The 25,890-nt window shown below is 41.4% G+C and overlaps 1 protein-coding gene across 3 annotated transcripts in view; it reads left to right on the top strand.

Moving 5' to 3' along the window:
- Positions 1-25,890, top strand: part of DNAH3 (dynein axonemal heavy chain 3) — a 536,740-nt gene that overhangs the window by 454,549 nt on the left and 56,301 nt on the right. For all 3 annotated transcript variants that reach the window (XM_056535450.1, XM_056535451.1, XM_056535449.1), the window contains exon 50: positions 15,974-16,156. In XM_056535450.1, coding sequence (XP_056391425.1) covers positions 15,974-16,156 — 183 coding nt within the window. The remainder of the gene's footprint in view (positions 1-15,973; positions 16,157-25,890) is intronic.

The following is a 25,890-nucleotide window of genomic DNA, read 5'->3' as shown; positions in this document are numbered from 1 at the left end:
CGTCTTGTACAGCAGTATTTCCAAAACGGAGCCTCCAGCTGTTGCAAAACAACAACTCCCAGCATTTCTGGACAGCCACTGACTCTCCAGGCATGCTGGGAATTTAGCAACAGCTGGAGGCACCCTGTTGGGGAATCACTGGCGTAGAATACCCCTATGTCCTCCCCTATGCAATCCCTAATTTATTCCTCAAATGCGCATGGCGCGCTCTCACTTCAGAGCCCTGTCGTATTTCAAGGAAACAGTTTAGGGCCACATATGGGGTATTTCCATACTCGGGAGAAATTGCACTACAAATATTGGGGGGCTTTTTCTCCTTTTACCCCTTGTGATAAGGAAAAGTTGGGGTCTACACCAGCCTGTTAGTGTAAAAAAAAAAAAATGTTTTACACTAACATGCTGGTGTTGTCCCATACTTTTTATTTTCACAAGAGGTAAAAGGAAAAAAAAGACCCCGAAAATTTGTAATGCAATTTCTCCTGAGTACAGAAATACCCCATATGTGGGCGTAAAATGATTTGCGGGCACACAACAAGGCTCAGGAGTGAGAGTGCAATTTGTACATTTGAGGCCTAAATTGGTGATTTGCACAGGGGTGGCTAATATTACAGCGGTTCTGACATAAACGCAAAAATAAATACTGCCATGTGACCCCATTTTGGAAACTACACCCCTCAGGGAATGTAACAAGGGGTAAAGTGAGCCTTAACACCCCACAGGTGCTTGACAAATTTTAGTTAAAGTTGGATGGGAAAATGAAAAAAAAAAATTTTTCACTAAAATGCTGGTGTTACCCTACATTTTTCATTTTCCCAAGGGAAAATAGGAAAAAAGTCCCCCAAAATTTGTAGCCCCATTCCTTTTGAGTAAGAACATACCCCATATGTGGATGTAAAGTGCTCTGCTGGCGCACTACATTGCTCAGAAGAGAAGGAGCACCATTGGGATTTTGAAGAGAAAATGTGTCCGGAATTGAAGGCCACGTGTGTTTACAAAGCCCCCATAGTGCCAGAACAATGGATCCCCCAACATGTGACCCCATTTTGGAAACTACACCCCTCACGTAATGTAATAAGGGGTACAGTGAGCATTTACACCCCACAGGTGTCTGACAGATTTTTGGAACAGTGGTCTGTGAAAATGAAAAATTAAATTTTTCATTTGCTCAGCCCACTGTTCCAAAGATCTGTCAAATGCCAGTGGGGTGTAAATGCTCACTGCACCCCTTATTACATTATGTGAGGGGTGGCAAGTAAAAGCAAAATGTCCAGCGCGAATATGAAGGAACTGGATGTTTATTCCAATAGCCAAAAAGACAAGGAGAACATGACAAGGTGACGCGTTTCGGTCCTAAGGCTGGACCTTAGTCATACACTAGTATACAGTGAGTACAAACCTTATATAGGTGGCCCCTCAAACAACGACCAGTATTCCGGCCACATCTGAATAGGGTCCTCCTCCTTTCTCCGTGACGTGGGGGTGACAGGTAAAACCCAGAAAAAAGATAAGAAGGTGAGGAGGAAAAAGCGGAGACAAAGAAGGAACCGAGGGAATAAAAATGGAAAAAAGAGAAGAGAAAAGAAAAAGGAAAAAGAAAAAGCGGGGAAGAAAAGAAAAAGAGAAGGAAAACAGAGAAAAAAAAAAAGAAGAAAAGGAAAGGAAGAGAAAGAAGAAAAGGAATGAGGACCATGGGTAGTCACCCTCACGTAACAGAAAAAGGTTACAATCTTAGACAATACAAAAATATATAAAAACATTTTTTATATATATATATATATATATATATATATATATATATAAATGTTTATTACATGTAAGTGAAATATTTTAAAAAAAGGTCAATAATAAAACACATAATCATATTCTAAGACAGCTCCCCAAAGGGAGAGAACTGATGAAAGGAATGAGCTATGTTTGAGGTTTCATATGGAAAAAATGTTAAACGATAAACAGTAGATTAGATGGTATTCATATTTTTGTATAATCAATAAAAAAATACATAATGTAATAATGTAGTATATACCAATCACTTTCTCGCAAGAGAAAGACTACTGTATCCTATGAAACCATAACATAGATACTCTTACAGGATCAGCAAGTATCCTAATCTATCTAGGACACTGAAACCGGCCAAGGAAAAAGGGGGGAAAAAACGGGAGGGAGGAAAGAAGGCCTATAATAGAATAGTCATGGGCATCATGATTGAGAGGAACAAGGGAAAAATAAAGGAGAATAACAACACCGATTTGATGGAGAGAACACAAATAGATCAATATATAAATATAAACTTAAATATAGGGTACCCATATACATACATAAATAAGTGTTATGTTAAGGCGAGCAGGAGGAACAAAGCTAGATGAATCTCAACCAACATGCCTAATAGTGGAGAATGGTATCCATCCTTTTATTAAGGCCCCGAGGGACGCGACTGTCCAATCTCAAGATCCAATAGACCTCTCGGTCCAGGAGTTTAAGCTTAACATTGCCACCCCTCACAGGTGGACTAACTCGTTCCAACCCCTGTAGCATAAGAGATGACGTATTGCCGGCATGTACCTCGGCTATGTGCCTAGAGACCATAGAAATATGTCTTGAATTAAAATGGGGTATATCTGAGATGTGTTTTCGGATACGAACTTTTAGAGGAGTCGAAGTGCACCCCACATATTGGAGATTGCAGTCTCTGCAGGTAAGGACATAGACAACGTACGGTGTGTTGCAATTAATATATGCATTAATTTTATGGGTATCGCCCGTAGTAGTCGACACCACCGAATCTGAATTCTGCATAAAACCGCAACACACGCACCTGCTATGTCCACACCTGTAGGACCCTGTATAACGTAACCAGGTTGGCTGTGATTTCTGCTGTGTAGAAAATAAACTGGGTGAAATGCTCTGCCCAATAGTCGGGGCCCTTCTAGATATACATTTATACCCTACAGGGAACACCCCTTGAAAGGCAGGATCACATAAAACAATTGGCATGTATTTATGTATGATGTTACAGATCTGTTTGTATTCAAGACTGTACTTGGTGCAGAAGACCACCGGAGAATCAGGGGTCTTCTGAATATCTCGTACCTTGTTAATAGAGGGGGAAATCAACAACGCCCTATTCTTATTCGAGGCAATGCCGATACCCCTCTCTATATCCCGAGGCTGATACCCACGGGCTTGGAGACGAGAAGAGATTTCACATACCTCCCGTCTGAAGTCAGGGTCGGCAGAACAATTTCTGCGGGCCCTCACCATTTCACCCGTGGGCAAGTTGCGAGTTACATGTGATGTGTGGCAAGAGGACGCATGTAATATTGAATTTACTGCAGTTTTTTTACGATATGTAGAAGTTTTCACACAGCATCTCTCATTGTCACCCACCAAATGCAAGTCAAGAAAATTGACCATGGATACCTCATAATTAAGAGTGAACCTCAAATTAAGAGAATTCTCATTGATGTACGTACAGAAATCCGGTATGGCCGCCACATCAGAACTCCAGATGATAAGAATATCATCTATGTAGCGGCCATACCAGACTATGGACGACAAAAATGGGTTGGATGGGGAGAAGATTACATCTTCATGTGCTGGTGGGAGAGGGGGACAATCTTCTCCCCATCCAACCCATTTTTGTCGTCCATAGTCTGGTATGGCCGCTACATAGATGATATTCTTATCATCTGGAGTTCTGATGTGGCGGCCATACCGGATTTCTGTACGTACATCAATGAGAATTCTCTTAATTTGAGGTTCACTCTTAATTATGAGGTATCCATGGTCAATTTTCTTGACTTGCATTTGGTGGGTGACAATGAGAGATGCTGTGTGAAAACTTCTACATATCGTAAAAAAACTGCAGTAAATTCAATATTACATGTGTCCTCTTGCCACCCATCACATGTAACTCGCAACTTGCCCACGGGTGAAATGGTGAGGGCCCGCAGAAATTGTTCTGCCGACCCTGACTTCAGACGGGAGGTATGTGAAATCTCTTCTCGTCTCCAAGCCCGTGGGTATCAGCCTCAGGATATAGAGAGGGGTATCGGCATTGCCTCGAATAAGAATAGGGCGTTGTTGATTTCCCCCTCTATTAACAAGGTACGAGATATTCAGAAGACCCCTGATTCTCCGGTGGTCTTCTGCACCAAGTACAGTCTTGAATACAAACAGATCTGTAACATCATACATAAATACATGCCAATTGTTTTATGTGATCCTGCCTTTCAAGGGGTGTTCCCTGTAGGGTATAAATGTATATCTAGAAGGGCCCCGACTATTGGGCAGAGCATTTCACCCAGTTTATTTTCTACACAGCAGAAATCACAGCCAACCTGGTTACGTTATACAGGGTCCTACAGGTGTGGATATAGCAGGTGCGTGTGTTGCGGTTTTATGCAGAATTCAGATTCGGTGGTGTCGACTACTACGGGCGATACCCATAAAATTAATGCATATATTAATTGCAACACACCGTACGTTGTCTATGTCCTTACCTGCAGAGACTGCAATCTCCAATATGTGGGGTGCACTTCGACTCCTCTAAAAGTTCGTATCCGAAAACGCATCTCAGATATGCCCCATTTTAATTCAAGACATATTTCTATGGTCTCTAGGCACATAGCCGAGGTACATGCCGGCAATACGTCATCTCTTATGCTACAGGGGTTGGAACGAGTTAGTCCACCTGTGAGGGGTGGCAATGTTAAGCTCAAACTCCTGGACCGAGAGGTCTATTGGATCTTGAGATTGGACAGTCGCGTCCCTCGGGGCCTTAATAAAAGGATGGATACCATTCTCTACTATTAGGCATGTTGGTTGAGATTCATCTAGCTTTGTTCCTCCTGCTCGCCTTAACATAACACTTATTTATGTATGTATATGGGTACCCTATATTTAAGTTTATATTTATATATTGATCTATTTGTGTTCTCTCCATCAAATCGGTGTTGTTATTCTCCTTTATTTTTCCCTTGTTCCTTTCAATCATGATGCCCATGACTATTCTATTATAGGCCTTCTTTCCTCCTTCCCCCCCCCCTCCCTCCCGTTTTTCTCCCCCTTTTTCCTTGGCCGGTTTCAGTGTCCTAAATAGATTAGGATACTTGCTGATCCTGTAAAAGTATCTATGTTATGGTTTCATAGGATACAGTAGTCTTTCTCTTGCGAGAAAGTGATTGGTATATACTACATTATTACATTATGTATTTTTTTATTGATTATACAAAAATATGAATACCATCTAATCTACTGTTTATCGTTTAACATTTTTTCCATATGAAACCTCAAACATAGCTCATTCCTTTCATCAGTTCTCTCCCTTTGGGGAGCTGTCTTAGAATATGATTATGTGTTTTATTATTGACCTTTTTTAAAATATTTCACTTACATGTAATAAACATTTATATATATAAAAAATGTTTTTATATATTTTTGTAATGTCTAAGATTGTAACCTTTTTCTGTTACGTGAGGGTGACTACCCATGGTCCTCATTCCTTTTCTTCTTTCTCTTCCCTTCCTTTTCTTCTTTTTTTTTGTTTTGTTTTTTTTTCTCTGTTTTCCTTCTCTTTTTCTTTTCTTCCCCGCTTTTTCTTTTTCCTTTTTCTTTTCTCTTCTCTTTTTTCCATTTTTATTCCCTCGGTTCCTTCTTTGTCTCCGCTTTTTCCTCCTCACTTTCTTATCTTTTTTTCTGGGTTTTACCTGTCACCCCCACGTCACGGAGAAAGGAGGAGGACCCTATTCAGATGCGGCCGGATTACTGGTCGTTGTTTGAGGGGCCACCTATATAAGGTTTGTACTCACTGTATACTAGTGTATGGCTAAGGTCCAGCCTTAGGACCGAAACGCGTCACCTTGTCATGTTCTCCTTGTCTTTTTGGCTATTGGAATAAACATCCAGTTCCTTCATATTCGCGCTGGACATTTTGCTTTTACTTGCCAGTTCCAGTCGGTGTTGCCCACGCCGGTCCTGGCGCGACGGGCTGAGGGAGTGAGCTGGACTATACACTTCTTTGTCTGCAATTATGTGAGGGGTGTATTTTCCAAAATGGGGTCACAAAATGGGGTCACATGGGGTCACATGTGGTCCACTGTTCTGGCACCACGGGGGGCTTTGTAAATGCACATAGCCCCTGACTTCCATTCCAAACAAATTCACTCTTCAAAAGCTCAATGGCGCTCCTCCTCTTCTGAGCATTGTAGTTTGACCGCAGAGCACTTGACGTCCACACATGGGGTATTTCCATACTCAGAAGAAATGGGGTTACACATTTTTGGGGTAATTTTCTCCTATTACTCCTTGTAAAAAATGTAAAATTTGGGGGAAAAACAGCATTTTAGTGAAAATAATTTTTTTTTTTAATTTACACATCCAACTTTAACAAAAAGTCGTGAAATACCTGTGTGGTGTTAAGGCTCACTGTACCCCTTCTTACGTTCCTTGAAGGGGTGTAGTCTCCAAAATAGTATGCCATGTGGGTATTTTTGCTGTTGGCACCATAGGGGCTTCCTAAATGTGACATGCCTCCCCCCCCCCCCCCAAAAAAAAAAACCATTTCAGCAAAATTTGCTTTCCAAAAGCCAAATGTGACTCCTTCTCTTCTGAGCATTGTAGTTTGCCCGCAGTGCACTTGACGTCCACACATGGGGTATTTCCATACTCAGAAGAGATTGGGTTACAAATTTTGGGGGGCATTTTCTCCCATTACCCTTTATAAAAATTGTACGTTTGGGAAAAAAACTGCACTTTAGTGAAAATTTTTTTTTTTCATTTACACATTCGACTTTAACGAAAAGTCGTCAAACACCTGTGGGGTATTAAGGATCACTGGACCCCTTGTTATGTGCCTTGAGGGGTTTAGTTTTCAAAATGGTATGCCATGCGGGGTGTTTTCTGCTGTTCTGGCACCATAGGGGCTTCCTAAATGTGACATGCCCCCCAAAAACCATTTCAGAAAAACTCACTCTCCAAAATCCCACTGTCGCTCCTTCCCTTCTGAGCCCTCTACTGTGCCCGCCGAACACTTGACATACTCATATGAGGTATTTCCTTACTCGAAAGAAATTGGGTTACAAATTTTGAGAGGATTTTTCTCCTTTTACCCCTTGTAAAAATTCAAAAACTGGGTCTACAAGAACATGCGAGTGTAAAAAATGAATATTTTGAATTTTCTCCTTCACTTTGCTGCTATTCCTGTGTAACACCTAAAGGGTAAACACACTTACTGAATGTCATTTTGAATACTTTGAGGGGTACAGTTTTTATAATGGGGTCATTTGTGGGGTATTTCTAATAAGAAAGCCCTTCAAATTCACTTCAAACCTGAACTGGTCCATGAAAAATTCTGTTTTTGAAAATTTTGTGAAAAATTGGAAAATTGCTGCTGAACTTTGAAGCCCTCTGATGTCTTCCAAAAGTTAAAACATGTCAACTTTATGATGCAAACATAAAGTAGACATATTGTATTTGTGAATCAATATATAATTTATTTGGAATGTCTATTTCCCTTACAAGCAAGGAGCTTCTAAGTTAGAAAATGCTAAATTTTCTATTTTTTCATCAAATTTTGGAATTTTTCACCAAGAAATGATGCAAGTATCGACGACATTTTACCACTAACATAAAGTAGAATATGTCACAAAAAAACAATGTTGGAATCAGAATGAAAGGTAAAAGCATCCCAGAGTAATTAATGCTTAAAGTGAAAGTGGTCAGATGTGCAAAAAACGCTCTGGTCCTAAAGTGAAAAATGGCCTGGTCCTTAAGGGGTTAACCTTTCCTGGAGCTGATGAAATTATAAAATTACCTTTTTTTTTCTCCACCATGTATCAAGGAGGTGAAGCTTAGCTGCTCATGTGCCACAGCCTGGCATGCCTCATTGCTTGTGCTCACACACAGCCATTTCTTGATTGATTTAGAAAGCCCTGTATGTAAGTCAGGGAGGGGCTGGAGGTGAGGGTGAGTGAGGGGGTTTGCCAGTTTGTGGCACTAGAGCAGAGCTTTCCAAACTTTTCATGCACGTCTTACATTTCACATCCTACATGCACTATGATACCAGTATCAGCATTACAAATATGGCTTCTACCCCACCAAATGCCATTTCATCACCCCCTTCATCACCCGCTTGGCCAATTAATCACCCGCCCATTATGACCGCTTGTGCCATTTTTTCAATCCCCTTCATTAACCCCTCTAACAATTTATCACCCCCTTATCACCACCTCTGCGACTTCATCACTCCCCTAATCACCCCCTATGCTTCTTCATTCCCAGTCCCTTGATCAACCCTGTGCCATTCTATTCCCTCCTTCATCATCCCCTATGTCATTTAACCCCTCCTCTTCATCACTCCCTGTGCCATTTCTTTAACCCTCTTCATCACCTTTTGTGCCATCTCATTAACCTCCTTCATCACCCCCTGTGCCATTTTATTAACCCACTTCATCACCCCCTGTGGTATTTAATTAACCCACTTCATCACCCCCTGTGGCATTTTATTACCCCACTTCATCACCCCCTGTGGCATTACATAAACCCTCTTCATCACCCCCTGTGCCATTTCATTAACTCCCTTCATCATCCCTTGTGCCATTTCATGAACCCCCTTTATCATCCCCTGTGCCATTTTATTAACCCCCTTCATCCCCCCCATGCCATTTCATTAACCCCTTTCATCGCTACATCATCTGGCTTGTGTCTTTCCAGGCCTAGGTGCAGGCACGGCGGCTCACACTTGTCTCATAATGAGTGACGCCCTCCTGCTCTGCTCCTTGGCCGCAACGGCAGGGGCATCACTTATCAGTTCAAGATCAGGCAGCATGGGCCATGGCCACTTAAGAACAGTGACCAGTAGCTGCTGCTGGACAGTACCGCAACACCCTTGTGGACTTCCACTGACACACTTATGTGTCGCAGCACACAGTTTAGAAAGTACTGCACTAAAGCAACTTAGCTCTGCCTCCTTGACACTTGGCTGAGAAATAAAAAGACAATTTCATACATTTGGCAACCACTATAAGCACCAGGAAAGGTACATATTGCTTTTATGCCCTAACAGGTATACAATGTTGTCTTCAACTCTTAGCAACAAATACAACTGACAAATTCCCTTTAAGTTGGTCATAACATAACATAGCTGTCCCCTTGGTCAACAGACAATCCGTACGGATGCACACTCTGCATGGTCAAGATGTGATTAATAATAGAAACAGCTTAGAACTGAGTAGATTACATGATATATACCATTCCCCCTTAGGGTTTCTTTCCACATACAGTATCCTGCGCACATTTGATGTTCAGGATTTTATGCTGGTGATTTCAATATAAACTAAACACAGCATCAAATCTGTGGCTTCCAATCCTGTGCATCAAATATACGCAGGATAACGTGTGAATACACCCTTAAGTAGCAAAGTTAAGACCTGTAGCAATTTGATATCCACATATCAATATATATGTCATGATATATCTTTATAGCATACAATATACACAACCTTTCTTGTTAATGGACTCTTCTTCTGGTTTGTTATATTTTGTGCATGATCCTTATGCCTCCTCACGGGAGGGACCTAATACTTGCTAAGGCTTCTTTCACACTACCGTCATATTCCTGCATTTCACACTACCTTCATGTTCCTTGGAAAAATAGACGAAATAACTAAACATAACGGATGCTAACGGATGACCAATATCTGTTATTTTAACAGGCATTCTGTCAAAATAGTAAATGTAACAAAAATACATGAGCCAGCTCACCCCTCCAATAGATAGGGACTCGGCAGCAGCAGCGTGAATATAAGTGGAAAATCGGAAAGAAACACTTGAGCCGGGACTCCAGGTGCAGCAGTTCCAATAAAATGAAGGCGGGTATCCGGCTCCCAGACAGTTAAAATCCAACTTTAATGGGAAAAAAACGTGTAAAATCATACAGTTGAAAAAATAGTGAAACAACGAAAAATAAAAGCACAAACGAAACGCCAACGCTTTTCGACCTGTTAACAACTCTTATTCATGGCTCATACACCTAACACACTGTTCGGTATATATACACCTATACAAAGAGGCACGTGACTTCCTATCCAACAGATATGCCCCTGGGATGATGTCAGAATTATGGGTGGATGAACACCTGGTGAACACCAATAAAAAGACCAATGTAAGCCAGTCAGGTATACGTTGCTATGTATATGGTATACGATATGAATCGTTCATAGCGTAATTAAATTTCTGTGCCAAAAAATTTATATATAAGGCATATATGACCTACGATTAAATCAAAAGCAACATTACTGAAAAAACGCAACAAAACCATTCTCTTTAGAAATTTTCCTAGAAGGACATCTGTTGCTGCATGTGTAGTATAAATCGTTAATAATGAAATTATATTTCATACCACAAATATATAAGACGTATATCAGCTTCAATAGAACTCATAAGCACAATTATTGAAAAAACGCAACATCCATTTTCCAGGAAAATTCTCTTAGAAAAACATAGGAAAATGATAATACAGATTATGGCACGGATGTGTCAGAAAATGAAGCACAATATCTAGAGAATACCGTAGTCCAGGCATAGGCAACCTTCGGCACTGCAGATGTTTTAGACTACATTTCCCATGATGCCTTTGCAGCATTTTGACTGTAAGAGCATCATGGGAGATGGAGTCCAAAACATCTGCAGTGCCGAAGGTTGCCTATGCCTGCCGTAGTCTCAAAGTGAAAAGAAAGCACTGAAAAATCACAGTCAAAAAACGTCAAGTCGCACACGATGTGAACACGGACAATGCAAAAGGGCACAGAGGAAACATAGAGCCGGGAGAAAACACTCGTACAAGACAACAGAAACAGCACTCGTACAAGACAATGGAAACAGTATTAAAAACAGAAGTAAACAATATAAATAATATAATTTATCAGCTACCATTTTGACACAGCCGCAAATTGACATTTTGGAAAAAGGATTTCGTTTGTACCCAGCTGCAATTTTGTCTGCAATCTATACAATAATCTATACAATACTTTGCTGGATGTGAATACATTTGTAAGATCACTTACCATTAAAAGGCACTTTTTCTCTTGTGAGGATATTTTTGAGTTGGAGGGAAATCATCACCCTTTAAACATATGTGGTGTCAGTAGTATGCCATTGCATAGTGAGTTCAAAGAACAAGTGGCCGCACAAATAATTATTGATCTGCAAGAAGCCCCTGAACAAGCCAATACTATTCACAATAAATATCAGAGTTTTTCTACAAAAATCCATCGTATTATCTTTTTAATTCGAGATGTGACAGTATGGGCCTATTCCAGCAACAAATAGAGAAAGACCTTAAACAGTTAAGTTCTAATATTGGTCAAGAAGGATACAATCTCAGTAAGAGACAGAGAGAAGCCATATGTGAACTCAGTGATAATAAGCCCATTATCATCCGCCAGGCAGATAAAGGTGGTTCGGTGGCCATTCTAGATGAAGGCTTATACAAACAATTAATCCTTAACATGTTGGAAGACAATAACACCTACCGTGAATTAAAAAGAAATCCCACCAATGAAATCACCAAAGGTCTCCAAAAATGATTACAAGATGGAGTCAGTCTTGGAATACTCACCAACAAACAATCAGAATATTCATTTAACATTATTTCCTAAATGTCCTATTTTTCACGCGCTACCAAAGCTGCATAAAAACATTTTTCCACCCCAGCTGAGACCAATAGTATCGGGTATAGACTCCCTACTGGAGAGACTTGGATCATGGCTGGGTAGCCTTTTACAACCACTAATATCCAGAACTGTGGGTTTCATCAAAGACACTAAATCTTTACTACAAACTATGAAAATATTCAAATGGAAGGAAGGTCAAAAATGGATGGCATGTGACTTCACTGCTCTTTACACGTGTATTCCACACAATCATGCCATAACCCATCATCTGCACAAATATAGCAATTATGATAATGATCTGAAAGGATACATACTTCAAGTTTTGCATTTTTTACTACAAAATAATGTTTTCAGTTTTGATTATCAATATTTTCTGCAGATAACAGGTTGTCCTATGGGGTCCAAATTTTCCCCTTCACTTGCCAATTTGTATATGGCTTACTGGGAGGAGGTCGTCTTATGCTCACCAGCCAATCCTTTTTTCCATCTGATTGGCTGGTATGGACGCTATATAGCCGAACTCCTCCAAGTGTGGAGGGGCAGTCCTGCAGAAGCGCAAGATTTCCTGTCATTCATTAACAGTAATGATTTTTCTTTATTTTTTACTGTCTCTTGAGGACAATGAAAAACATTTTTGGGATGTTACTCTGTTAGGTTGTGCACAAAGTGGTAGTGTCAAAACAAAATTATATTGTAAACCTTGTGCGGGCAAGAGTTTGCTTCATGCAAGAAGTTGTCACCCCCCAACATGTAGTACGTAATTTACCTATAGGTGAATTTGTTTGTGCTAAAAGATCTTGCCCTGATGATACTTCTTATCAAGAAACATGCAGGGATATTAGAAAAAGATTGCATGCTAGAGGGAACAAGTCTCACTTGATGTCCGCCATTAACCCCTCAGATGCCTTGATCAATACAGATCACGGCATCTGCGGCATTGCGGTACTTGGATTGGATGATCGGATCGCCCGCAGCGCTGCCGCGGTGATCCGATCATCCAGCATGGCGGCCGGAGGTCCCCTCACCTTGCTCCTGCCGTCTCCCAGGGTCTTCTGCTCTGGTCTCCGATCGAGCAGACCAGAGCAGAAGATCACCGATAGTACTGAGCAGTGCTGTGTCCTATGCATAGCACTGCACAGTATTAGCAATCAAAGGATTTCTCTAGAAAGTCCCCTATGGGGACATAAAAAGTGTAAAAAAAAAAAAAGTTGAAAAATGTAAAAGTAAAAAAAGTGAAAAATCCCCTCCCCCAATAAAAATTAAAATTGTCAGTTTTTCCCATTTTACCCCTAAAAAGCGTAAAATATTTTTTTAATAAACATATTTGGTATCGCCGCATGCGTTACTGTCCGAACGATCAAAATCTAATGTTAATGATCCCGTACGGTGAATGGTGTAAACGTAAAAAATAAAAAGTCCAAAAATGCTGCTTTTTTGTCACATTTTATTTAAAAAAAATTAATAAAAAATGATCTAAAAGTTTTATATATGCAAATGTGGTATCTAAAAAAAGTACAGATGACGGCACAAAAAATGAGCCCTCATACCGCCCTATATACGGAAAAATGAAAAAGTTATAGGTGGTCCAAATAGGGCGATTTTAGATTACTGATTTTGTACAAAAAGTTTTAGATTTTTTTTTAAGCGGTACAAAAATATAAAAGTATCTAGCCATGGGTATCATTTTAATCGTATTGACCCACTGAATAAAGAACACATGTCATTTTTACCGTAAATTGTACAGTGTGAAAACGAACCCCTCCAAAATGTGCAAAATTTTGGTTTTCATTTAAATTTCCTCCGTAAAAATTTTTTTTTTGGGTTCGCCGTACATTTTATGGTAAAATGAGAGGTTTCATTACAAAGTACAATTGTTCACGCAAAAAACAAGCCCTTATATGGGTCTGTAGTTGGAAATATAAAAGAGTTATGGATTTTAGAAGGCGAGGAGGAAAAAACAAAAACGCTAAAATAAAATTGGCCTGGTCCTTAAGGCGAAAATGGGCTTGGTCATTAAGGGGTTAAAGACCAGAATACAGGAGCACATATATTTGCTGCATACTGACTAAGGTTTTAAAAGATCACTGTCAGGGTTCACTAAACATGTTATGGATAGACATTATGGTGTTATGCCACAATGCAATATGTTTGGCTTAGAAAAAGTTCTCCCACCTCGAAGGGGAGGTGATTGGAACAAACAAGTCTTCAAGCGTGAAGCTTTTTTGGATTTTGAATCTAGAAAGCCGCTATCCCTCTGGTCTAAATCACAGGAATGACTTATCTTATATTTACTAGTATACTCCTGTATTTAAAACTTCTCATTTCATGTATCAATATTCATGCAAATGCATATTGTCCTAGTAACAATACATAATGTATGCATAGGTATACACTGTGCTTTTTTTCCTATGTTTTTCTAAGAGAATTTTCCTGGAACATGGATTTTGCGTTTTTTCAATAATTGTGCTTATGAGTTCTATTGAAACTGATATACGCCTTATATATTTGTGGTATGAAATATAATATCATTATTAACGATTTATACTACACATGCAGCAACAGATGTCCTAGGAAAATTTCTAAAGAGAATGGTTTTGTTGCGTTTTTTCAGTAATGTTGCTTTTGATTTCATCGTAGGTGATATATGCCTTATATATTTATTTTTTGGCACAGAAATGTAATTACGCTATGAACGATTCATATCATATACCATATACATAGCAACGTATACCTTTAACCTGGCATTTCGTTTGTGCTTTTATTTTTCATTGTTTCACTATTTTTTCACCTGTATGATTTTACACAGTTTTTTCGTTAAAGTTGGATTTTAATTGTCTGGGAGCCGGATACCCGCTTTCATTTCCTTGGAATTCTGTCAAAATAACAGACTTATTCCATCCGTTATCACCCGTTATTTCATCCATCATGCACCGTTATAGTCCGTTATTTTATGTCCGTTTTAACCCCTTCTGGTTGTGATGCTGTACTGAGCATTATAACGGATTATAACGGAAGATGACAATAACTAGCACTAATGGATGTTCTTTGTGAACATACGTCAGCCATAGACTTCAATGTTAAAATTTTAACATCCATTATTCCAACGTTATTTTTGACGGGACAAAAATTTGTGTATGCACCGTTATTTTCACCGTCAAAAATAACGGACATTAGTCATAATGGGACATAACTGAAGCTAAAGGATGGTCAAAAAATACTACTGACATTAACGGGATTTTCTGAGGGCCATTTTATGGACTTTCTGATGGGAGTTCATGATGGGAGTTTTTACAGGAGCATAACGGTAGTGGAAAAAGGGGCCTGAGGCTTGGTTCACATCGCCTAAGCATCACAGAACGGCTTCAAAGCAAGTCAGAGCACAACTGATTTCCCCAGGTCACCACCTGGTCTCACCCATTGACTTGAATGGGGTCCTTTGGGGATCTGGTAATCTAGCGGAGTTTAGAAGAAAAGTCAAAATAGTGCATTCGCTATTTTTTTCTCTGCTAAACTCTTGTCGTTTTGATGGAATTGCCTACAGAGCTTACTTTGGCTGAGCCAGACAGCAATGTGAACCTCGCCTTATACACCATAGATCAGTGTTTTCCAAACAGTGTGTCTCCGGCTGTTGCAATACTACAACTTCCAGCATGCACACTGTTTGGAAAACACTACCATAGATAGAATTCCCTGCAAGTAGTCTCCCAGATAGGAAGTCATGTGTCAGCCAGTGCATGGTGTAAGCACATTAATTAGATATATATTTCTTATTTATATGAAAAATAAAGGTTTCTTCTGACAGAATGATCTTTTCCTTACTTTAGCTTACTTGCCCTTTTAAGATGTCGCCTAACTAACTGACATGGATTACTTGCCGTGGTTATTGCTTTCCAGTTTCTTTGTTTTGCACATTTGTTAAGCACTAAGGGGGAGATTTATCAAAACCTGTCTAGAGGAAAAGTTACCCATAGCAACCAATCAGATTGCTTCTTACATTTTTAACAAGGCCCCTGCAAAATGAAAGAAGCGATCAGATTTGTTGCTATGGGCAACTGGGCAAATTTTCCTCTGGACAGGCTTTGATAAATCTTTCCCTTAATCTTTCAAAAATGGGCATAAAAATAAAGCACTCTCGATGTGTAAGGGCCAATGTGAAGTAGGAGCGAGGAGTGGCTGTTCTGCTTCTCTTTGTTCCGTTGTTTTCTCGTCCTTAGTTTAATAAGATTTAATGATTCACATTGTAGCGGAGTCTGTTGAGTCGTACAATTGCTAATTATTGCTTCTCTTCATGTAATTTACATTAGGTCTCAGTTATGCAGAAAGAGCTTACTGCGCTTCAACCAGAATTGATTAAAACTTCAGCCGAAACAGAGAAGATGATGATTAAAATAGAAAAGGAGACGGTGGAAGTCGATGCCAAGAGAGAACTTGTGTCTGCCGATGAAAAGGTGGCCAATGAGGCAGCTGCCGCTTCTAAGGCAATTAAGGTAATTCTTGACACCTTGTATGACAAGGACTTGCTGTAATGCCTCAGTAAGTCCAGGTTCAGACCCAGCAAATTGTCTGCAGCTTTGCATTGCAGTTTTCATATGCAAACCCACAGCCAAGAACAGTACAATACAACTGTAATGGAAGAACTCCATATGGAAAAGAGAGCGTGTGTGGACCTGACCTAATGGGGGAGCTCACATTTTGTCATACGTTTTATTTAACCATTTAAGGATGCAGGGCGTACAGGTATGCCCCTGTTCCCGAGTCCTTAAAGGGGTATTCCGCACCTAGACATCTTATCCCCTATCCAAAGGATAGGGGATAAGATGTCTGATCGCCGCGGTCCCGCTGCTGGGGAGCCCTGGGATCCCCGCTGCGGCACCGCACTATCATTACAGCACAGAGCGAGTTCGCTCTGCACGTAATGATGGGCGGTACAGGGGCCGGAGCATCGTTATGTCACGGCTCTGCCCCTCGTGATGTCACAGCCCGCGAACGCGCTCTGTGCTGTAATGATAGCGCGGTGCCGCAGTGGGGATCCCAGGGCTCCCCAGCAGCGGGACCGCGGCGATCTGACATCTTATCCCCTATCCTTTGGATAGCGGATAAGATGTCTAGGGGCGGAATACCCCTTTAAGGACTCAAGGCGTACCTGTACATCCTGAGTCCCACTAACGGGGTTTAAACCATTCTCACAAGCAGAGAATGGGTTAAACCCCATGCGTCCCGGTTGCTACAGGCAGCCAGGACCCACAGCTAATGTCAGGCACTGCCGATTGGGCCAATGCCTGGCATTAACCCTTTAGACGCCGCGATCAAAGTTGATTGCAGCGTTTAAACTGAAAGTAAAACTATCCTGACAGCTCAGCAGAGCTGATCGGGACTATCACGACAGAATCGTGATGTCTCGATCAGCTTACTGGATGACGGGAGAGTCCTCACCTGCCTCCTCGTCGTCCGATCGGCGATCTACTGCTCCATGCCTGGGCAGCAGGCTAGAGCAGCAGAGCCCCGGTAACACTGATCAATGCTATGCTATGGCATAGCATTGAACAGTGTATGCAATCAAAATATTGCATGGTATAGCCTCCTAAGGGGGCTAAAAAAATAAGTACAAAGTGGTAAAAAAAAAGAAGAAATGTGAATATGCCCCAATCCCCCCCCTCAATAAAAGTTTAAATCACCCCTCTTTTCTATTTTTTAAATAAGATAATGTAATAAAAAAAATTATCATGTGGTACCACCGCGTGCGTAAATGTCCGAACTATTAACCTCTTAAGGACCAAGTGTTTTTCATTTTTTGCACTTACATTTTAAAAATCATAACCCTTTGAATTCTGTACCTAAAAATCCATATGATGGCTTTTTTTTTTGCGCCACCACCAATTCTACTTTGTAATGACATCAGTCATTTTACCCAAAAATCTATGGCGAAACTGAAAAAAAAAATCATTGTGCTCCAAAATTTAAGAAAAAACACCATATTGTAACTTTTGGGGGCTTCCATTTCTACGCAGTAAATTTTTTGGTAAAAATGACACCTTATCTTTATTCCGTAGGTCCATACGATTAAAATGATATCCTTCTTATATAGGTTTGATTTTGTTGTACTTCTGGAAAAAATCATAACTACATGCACGAAAATGTATATATATATAACTTTTTTATTTTTCCACGAACAGGGTCGTATGAGGGGTAATTTTTTGCGCTGTCATCTGAAGTTTTTATCGGTACCATTATTGTTTTGATCTGACTTTTTGATCGCTTTTTATTCATTTTTTATGGTATAAAAAGTGACCAAAAATACGCTATTTTGGACTTTTGATTTTTTTGCACGTACGCCATTGACCGTGTGGTTTAATTAACAATATATTTTATGGTTTGGACATTTATGCACACGGCGATACCACATATGTTTATATTTTTTTTTTTATTTACATACTTTTTTTTTTAATGGGAACATTCTGATTTTTATTAGGGAAGGGGTTAAATTACATTTATTAACTTTTTTTTTTTTACTTTTTTTAATGCAGTGTTATAGCTCCATCTAGGGGCTGTAACATTGCATACACTGATTGCAGGCACTGTTCAATGCATTGCCATAGGAATTCATTGATCAGTGTTTTCTGCCCTTGATTGCTCAAGCCTGGATTTTAGGCTTGGAGCAATCAAATGCCGATTGGACAGCCGGGGAAGAAGTTAAGGCACCTCCCGCTGTCCTCTCAGCTGTTCAGGATGCAGATTTTTCCCATTTTAGATGCTGCAATCAACTTTGATTGCGGCGTGCAAAGGGTGAATACCGGACATCAGGCCAATCGGCAATGTCCAGTATTAGCAGCGGGTCCCGGTTTCTGATGGAAACCGGGACCCCGCAGATACAAAGCACACTCAGCTTCTGAGCGCGCTTCACAGATCGGCAGCCAGCCATGGACGTAAATATACGTCCGTGGTCATTAAGGGGTTAAAATATAAGGTTAGCTAAACTGCATGGTTGATGGCGTACACATGAAAAAAATACCAAAGTCCAAAATTGTGAATTTTTGGTCACTTCATATACCATAAAAATATTTAAAAGCGATCAAAAAGTCCCATCAAAACAAAAATTGTACCAATAAAAACTACAGACCTCATATAGCCCCATATGCGGAAAAATAATAAAGTTATAGGGGTCAGAAGATGAAAATATTTTTTTAAAGTAGTAAAATAAATAAAACCTACATAAATTGGGTATCCCTGTAACCGTATGGACCTAAAGAATAAAGATAATGTGTCATATTTACCGAAAAGTGCACTGCGTAGAAACGGAAGCCCTAAAATTTTGCAAAATGGTGTTTTTTTTTTCATGCCACAAATATTTTTTTTTGTTTCTGTTATAAAATAAGTAATGTCATTACAAAACTAGCCCTTATATGGGTTTGTAGGTGCAAAATTTAACGCGTTATGTTTTTTAGAAGATGAGGAGGAAAAAATTAAAGTGCAAAAATGAAGATTGTTTTGAGTCCTTAAGGTGAAAATGGGCTTAAGGGGTTAAAGAGTACATGTCACCAAATAAAACTTTTAATATAGCCTTGTGTAATTAGCAGATACTTTCCTCCCATTCACTTGCTTTTAAAATTATCAACATAAATATGTTTAAAATGTAATAGAAAAAATGGCCACAAGGTGGCGCTGTTTTGGTCCCTGCTGCAATTCATACAGTGAGTTTGGTCTTCAGGCAGTCGGACACCCCCCTCTCAACTCTCCCCTCCCCCCCCCTTCTTGCGCGATCTGATCTCCTGTACAGCACCCCAGCTCTCTGCACAGCACGAATGCTGTATCTCCAGCTCTCCCATAAAGATGCATGGAGGGGGTATGTCGGCCAGTACTTCATGCTGTGCTCTTTACGTGCCAGAGATTGCGGGGGATTTGAGCGGGTCAGATTCCCCGCAATCAGACACTTATGCCCTTTTTTTGTAAACTGGAATACTCCTTTAAATGTTTTTTTTGTTTTATTTTTTTTGAACATGAAGATCAACCATTATTATGTTAGTATCTTTAAACAATAGCTAAGTAACTTATTGAAGAGATCAATGAAAAGTAACAACCAATGCACTTGTATAAGTCCCTGTTGCATAAATGGCTGTAAGTAAAGCACTACATTACCAATCTTTGGCAATTGATCCAACTTCTAAATTTCTGGGTGTTTTTATGTGTTTGGAGGAAATGTTTCAATTTTTTTTTTCTTCATTTTTTAAAATGTTAAAACGTACTTCTTATCACCCGCTCAAATTTTTTTCCCAAAATAGTACAAGCGTCAAACATGAAATTGAATAATCATACAAGCGCCAGACATGCAAGTCACTAAGGGTACAAGTGCCAGACATGCAATTTCCCAAAATGGTACTTGCGCTAGCCATGCGATTCCCAAAATGATACAAGTGCCAGCCATGCAATTTTCTAAAATGGTACAAGTGGCAGCCATACAATTCCCCCAAAATGGTACAAGTTCCAGCAGGGGCGCACACAGACAACAGAGGGCCCCTGTGCAAAGAATGTGCCTCGGTCCCTCCCCCAGCACTGTGCCCCCTCATGTACCTAGACCCCACGGGACGGTCAGGAGAATACACAACAATATCAGTTACCTGAGTGACGTCTTCTCTGTTGTCTTTACTTTTCTTCCTTGTCTGGTCCAGACACCAGGATGTCCTGCATCTTCTCTGCAGTGTCTGACACCTGGACATCAATGCTTCCTTAATTTGTCAGTAGATCCTCATCCTCTGTATGAAGACAATAAGCATTATATTTCTGCCAACCACTGTACCCCCTGAATATAATACGGCCAACTACTGTACCCCCTGAATATAATACTGCCACATACTGCACCCTCTTAATATAATACTGCCACCCCCTGTACCTCTGAATATAATGCTGTCACACTGTACGCCTGAATATAATACTGCCAACCACTGTACCCCCTGAATACAAGATCTATCATACATACACACAAACACACATATCTATCATACATATACACACATCCCTCCCTCTTCCTTGCTTTCCTTATCACGCATACTCCTCATCCCATCCTCGGTCTCCTCCCCCACTCCATCATTCGTCTTCTCATCACCTCAAACCCTATCCTCGGTCTCCTTATCACCCCTACACTCCATCCTTGGTCTCCTCATCACCCCATACACTGGGTACTATATGGCAACCAAATCTGGTGATCAGTCTGCTCCCGCCCACTACCACCCCACAGACCCCCCCCCCCCCAAAAAAAAAACAGTCCTCGGTCTCCTCCTCATCTTTACACCGCTGACCATCAACCCCCCCCCCCCCGGTCCTCCTCATTATCATCATAACCTCACCCCCCCCCCCCCCCCCGGTCCTCCTTATAATCACTACACCCCTGACCCCCCTTCTGGTTCTCCTTATAATCACTACACCCCTGACCCCCCCTTCTGGTCCTCCTTATAATCACTACACCCTTGACCCCCCTTCTGATCCTCCTTATAATCACTATACCCCTGACCCCCCTTCTGATCCTCCTTATAATCACTACACCCCTGACCCCCCTTCTGGTTCTCCTTATAATCACTACACCCCTGACCCCCCTTCTGGTCCTCCATATAATCACTACACCCCTGACCCCCCTTCTGATCCTCCTTATAATCACTATACCCCTGACCCCCCTTCTGATCCTCCTTATAATCACTACATTCCCCCATTGCATTACACCAACACACGTCTGCTCCCATCAGCCCCTGGCCTGTCCGTCTCGCCGGCACCGATAAAGATAAATAAGTGCTGGCAGCAGCAGGCCCGGGACCTGTTGCTGCAGCATATAGTTTGAAGTAGTGGCAGGGGGCCCTGTGGGGGCCCAGGCTGTGAGGCCCAACCTCTATGGCTGTGCCACTGGGTGGGCCCCTAACATGCTGGGTCCCTGTGCAGCCGAACTGGCTGCACAGGCGGTATGTCCGCCCCTGAGTTCCAGCCATGCAGTTGGCACTTTTGGGGAATTGTGTGGCTGCCACTTGTACCATTTTGGGGAATTGCGTGGCTGCCACTTGTACCATTTTGGGGAATTGCATGGCTGCCATTTGTACCATTTTGGGGAATTGCACGGTACAAATGGTACAAAAGTGCCAGCCATTCAATTCCCCAAAATGGTACATGCACTAGCCATGCAATTCCCCAAAATTGTAAACTGCTCCTTCCAAGTCTCAAAGCAAACAAAACACTGTCAGTCTCTGTCTGTGGTGTAGTCTCTGCTTCAGGTTGGGGGTTAGGGGGGGTACTCAGGAAGAGAAGCCAAAAGGCCGACTTCTTCTTTTGCACAGTGCAGACGGTTTTACAGATTCAGAGACAAGGAGACAGATATGAAATAGCTTTACATTGAAATTAAGGGATTTTGATTATAACTTGGGAAATAAAGAAACATTTTTATGCAATGTAATCACAAAGTCGCTACAAACCCAACACTGAATTTAATGGAAGAAGTAGTGATATAAACAAGACCTTTTATGTCCCAGGCGCTGCTCGCTCTTTACATCAAGTAGAAGTAAGCCAAGGGATTCTTAGCAGGACTATTTATTGTTCAAAATACAAATATATAAAACAGAAACAAAATTATTTTTATTTGTATTTTGAACAATAAATAGTTCTGCCAAGAATCCCTTGGTTTACTTCTACTTGATGTTAAGAGTCAGCAGCGCCTGTGACATAAAGGGTCTTTTTTCAACCACTTTTGCTACACGGAAGAGCCTGAAGAAGTTGCGCATGCGCAGTGAAACACGTTGCATGGTTCTCTAGTAAAGTTTTTCTGCGCTACCTGTTGGCTCCCTTGTCTGAAGTCCTGCACAGCGCTGATTTCCTTATCACTGCTGAAGTCATTTGCTATTCCATATATCTACACAGGAAGGCTGCAGTCAGGCTGAACTTCTATCTCCCTTCACGCGCTCACTATTGTTGTGTATGCGGGTACACAACCTTCTCCGGTAAGCCTCTGATCTCCCCTCCCTTGTCCTCACCTTGTAGCAAGCCTGCACTATGGAGTGCCTCTGCTTTTTGTTTTCAGTTGCTACACAGGACAAGTGGCCCTTGTTCCTGCGACCTCAACATCATTGTACCCCAATATATTTGGGATTATAGATGTTTTTTCTACTTTTTTGAGGTTAGGCTACGTTCACACGACCGTTGTCCCCCGTTCATATTTTCTCCTTTATTGCCTTCTTAACGGACCATTCTAATAACAGATGCAAACTGATGCAAAGGGATGCCATTTAGTGGCATCCGTTTGCATCAGTTTCTCATCCGTAAGTATCAGCCGTCGGCAGCCTCCGGCAGCCAGGACTACTACTACCCCCATCATGGAACATACTTCTTTCCATGATGGGAGTAGTAGTTCCCCGACTGCAGGAGTCTGCAGGTGGCTGGGGAGGTCACATTAGTGTGTGTACTACCTTCATCATGTAACAGAGTCTGTTCCATGTTGGGGGTAGTAGTACAGGGGATATGGGATTGATCACACGAGGTCTCACTTCAGAGATCCGATGCAATCAGCAGTTATAAAGCAGGGGAGCAAGCGGCATGCTCCGCTCCCCTGCGATGTATATACTACTGTGTAAACTTTCATTTTTAAATCCCCCGCTGGGAGCCCTGAATGGCCAGCACTGAGGAGCCATTCAGGGCTTCTGGTGGAGTTTTTAAACTACTACTTTTTCCACCAAATTTATGCCCCCATGCATGTTTATAATAATTCATTGGCCCTAGTGTGTTTATAATAATTAATTGGCCCCAGTGTGCTTATTCCCCCTCCCACTGCCTGCTCCTCATCTCCTTAGAGCAGGGCAGCAGTGGGACATGTCGGGAACTGGCAGCGGTGAATGAATGAATGAAGCCTACATGCGGGACATGTTGGCTTCATTCATTCATTCATTCACCGCCACAGCCCGACATGTCCCCGCTGCTGCCCTGCTCCTAGCACAATCAGTGCACCGCCGGGACATGTCTTTTCTCTGCTGTTCATCTCCGTACTCGACGGAGATGAGCAGCAGAGAATAGACATGTGCCAGCAGTGCGCTGATAGCGCTAGGAACAGGACAGCAGCGGGGATATGTCGGGTGGTGACAGTGAATGAATGAATGAAGCCTACATGCGGGACATGTCGGCTTCATTCATTCACCGCCTCCGGTTCCCGACATGTCCCGCTGCTGCCCTGCTCATAGAAGATGAGGAGCAGGCTGCGGGAGGGGGAATTAGCACACTGGCGCCAATGCATTATTATAAACACTCTGGGGCCAATTAATTATTATAAACACACTGGGGCCAATGAATTATTATAAACATGCATGGGGGCATACATTTGGGGGACAGAGTAGTAGTTTAAAAACCCCTCCGGGAGCCCTGAATGGCTCCTCTGTGCCAGCCAATCAGGACTCCCGGCAGGGTATTTAAAAATGAAAGTTTACACATGACTGTTTAACACTCCCTCCCATCCTGTCATTTCCATTATTAAAATTAAGCTTACGCCCATGTGAATGATTCTCTGAATTATCAGACAAACTATAAACCCTCAGAAACGGAAGGGCGTATCAAGAAACTAGAAAACAGTGTTTGAACAGGGCACCATAAGCTATTTTATGTTAATGTAATCAATTTTTTTGGCCACAGGTCCTCTTTAAAAGGTTGTGTACACTTATGCAAGCATTTTTTTTATATTGCTGCACTTATCATCATCATTTATGGTAACAGACATCAAATTATGTAGTCTGATCCCATAGTTCCATCCATCTTTTACTTTTTAGGAGGCATAAGTATTGGACAAGTGGAAGGCAGTGTGACTGCAGGATCAGACTACATAAAGCTTCTTTGTAGTCTGTTACCTAGAAGACACATAAGTGTAGGTGATTTTTAATGAAGTTATATTTGATAAAAAAATTTAAGATACATTGAAGAAGTAAAATTATTTTAAAAGCTTAATAGCCTTGTGTATGGTCGTAGGTTGAGCTGTTCACATAGGTTGCATTGGAAGACATGATGCTTTTTGAAATGGCACATCTATATATATATATATATATATATATATATATATATATATATATATATATAACACTCAAAGTGTGTATGTATGTGTGTATGTTCCAGCATCACGTGCAAACGGCTAAAGATATTAACATGAAACTTGGCACACATGTTACTTATATGTCAACAACAAACATAGGATAGGTAATTTAACCCTTACTCTCCCCTCATTTGCTAGGGTTGGGGTTTTTGTTTAAAGTCCCATACAAGTCTATGGGAAATATATGTTGCTGCATAACTTCCAAACGGCTGGAGATATTTCGATAATACTTGGTCACTATTTTAATCCTATTAAAGTCTTAAGGGCCTAGATACTGTGAAAGGCCAGGCAAAAGTACTCACCGGCAGGTGTTGTACACAAATACTTTTTAAAGTTTACTGGAGTGCATTGTCCTCCCCTCATAAGTGCATACCGCATACGTACATCTAAGTGGTATACTATTTTGTTCCTCTTAAAGTCTTAAGGGCCTAGAAACTGTGAAAGGCCAGCCAAAAGTACACACTGGCTGGTGTTGTACACAAATACTTTTTTAAGCGTACTTGAGCACATTGTCATATACTCATACGTGCATACCACATACGCACATCTAAGTGGTGTACTATTTTTTTCCTGTTAAAGTCTTAAGGGCCTAGATACTGTGAAAGGCCAGCCAAAAGTACACACCGGCTGTTGTTGTACACAAATACTGTTTTAAGCGTAGTGGAGCGTATGGCACTCCCCTCTTATATGCACTTATGCAAGTATGTCTGGCAGAGAACTGCCAGGACGTGCACAGAGGAGTGGCAGAGGCCTAAATTCATCAGGCAGAGGTCGCAGCAGACTAGGGGCGAGTGTCAGCAGGAGTTGCAGCAAGAGGCCTGAGCTCCCGGTAGTGGTAGTGTCTCGACCAGCAACCCATCTGCCGTCATTGATTGGTTAACACGGTCATCCACTTCATCACAAGTGACATCTGACACCCCCAGTTAACAGTCAGTTGGTTCCTCAGACACAACCCTCAGTTGGCATGGCCCGGGAGCCGTCCCTGTCCTCCCATTGCCTCTGTCCTATGCTGTTCCCTCCCCCACAGAAGTATCTTATGCTGTGGGTTCAGCTCCACTATTTAGTGAGGACAATCTAGAGGACAGTCAGCAGCTACTGCCCAGCCAAGAAGTGGAGGAGACATCCTCC

This window comes from Hyla sarda, chromosome 8 (assembly GCF_029499605.1).
Source record: "Hyla sarda isolate aHylSar1 chromosome 8, aHylSar1.hap1, whole genome shotgun sequence".
Taxonomy (NCBI): Eukaryota; Metazoa; Chordata; class Amphibia; order Anura; family Hylidae; genus Hyla; species Hyla sarda.
The sequence above is the reverse complement of the archived record's forward strand: the minus strand, read 5'-3'. Positions and strand labels throughout refer to the sequence as shown.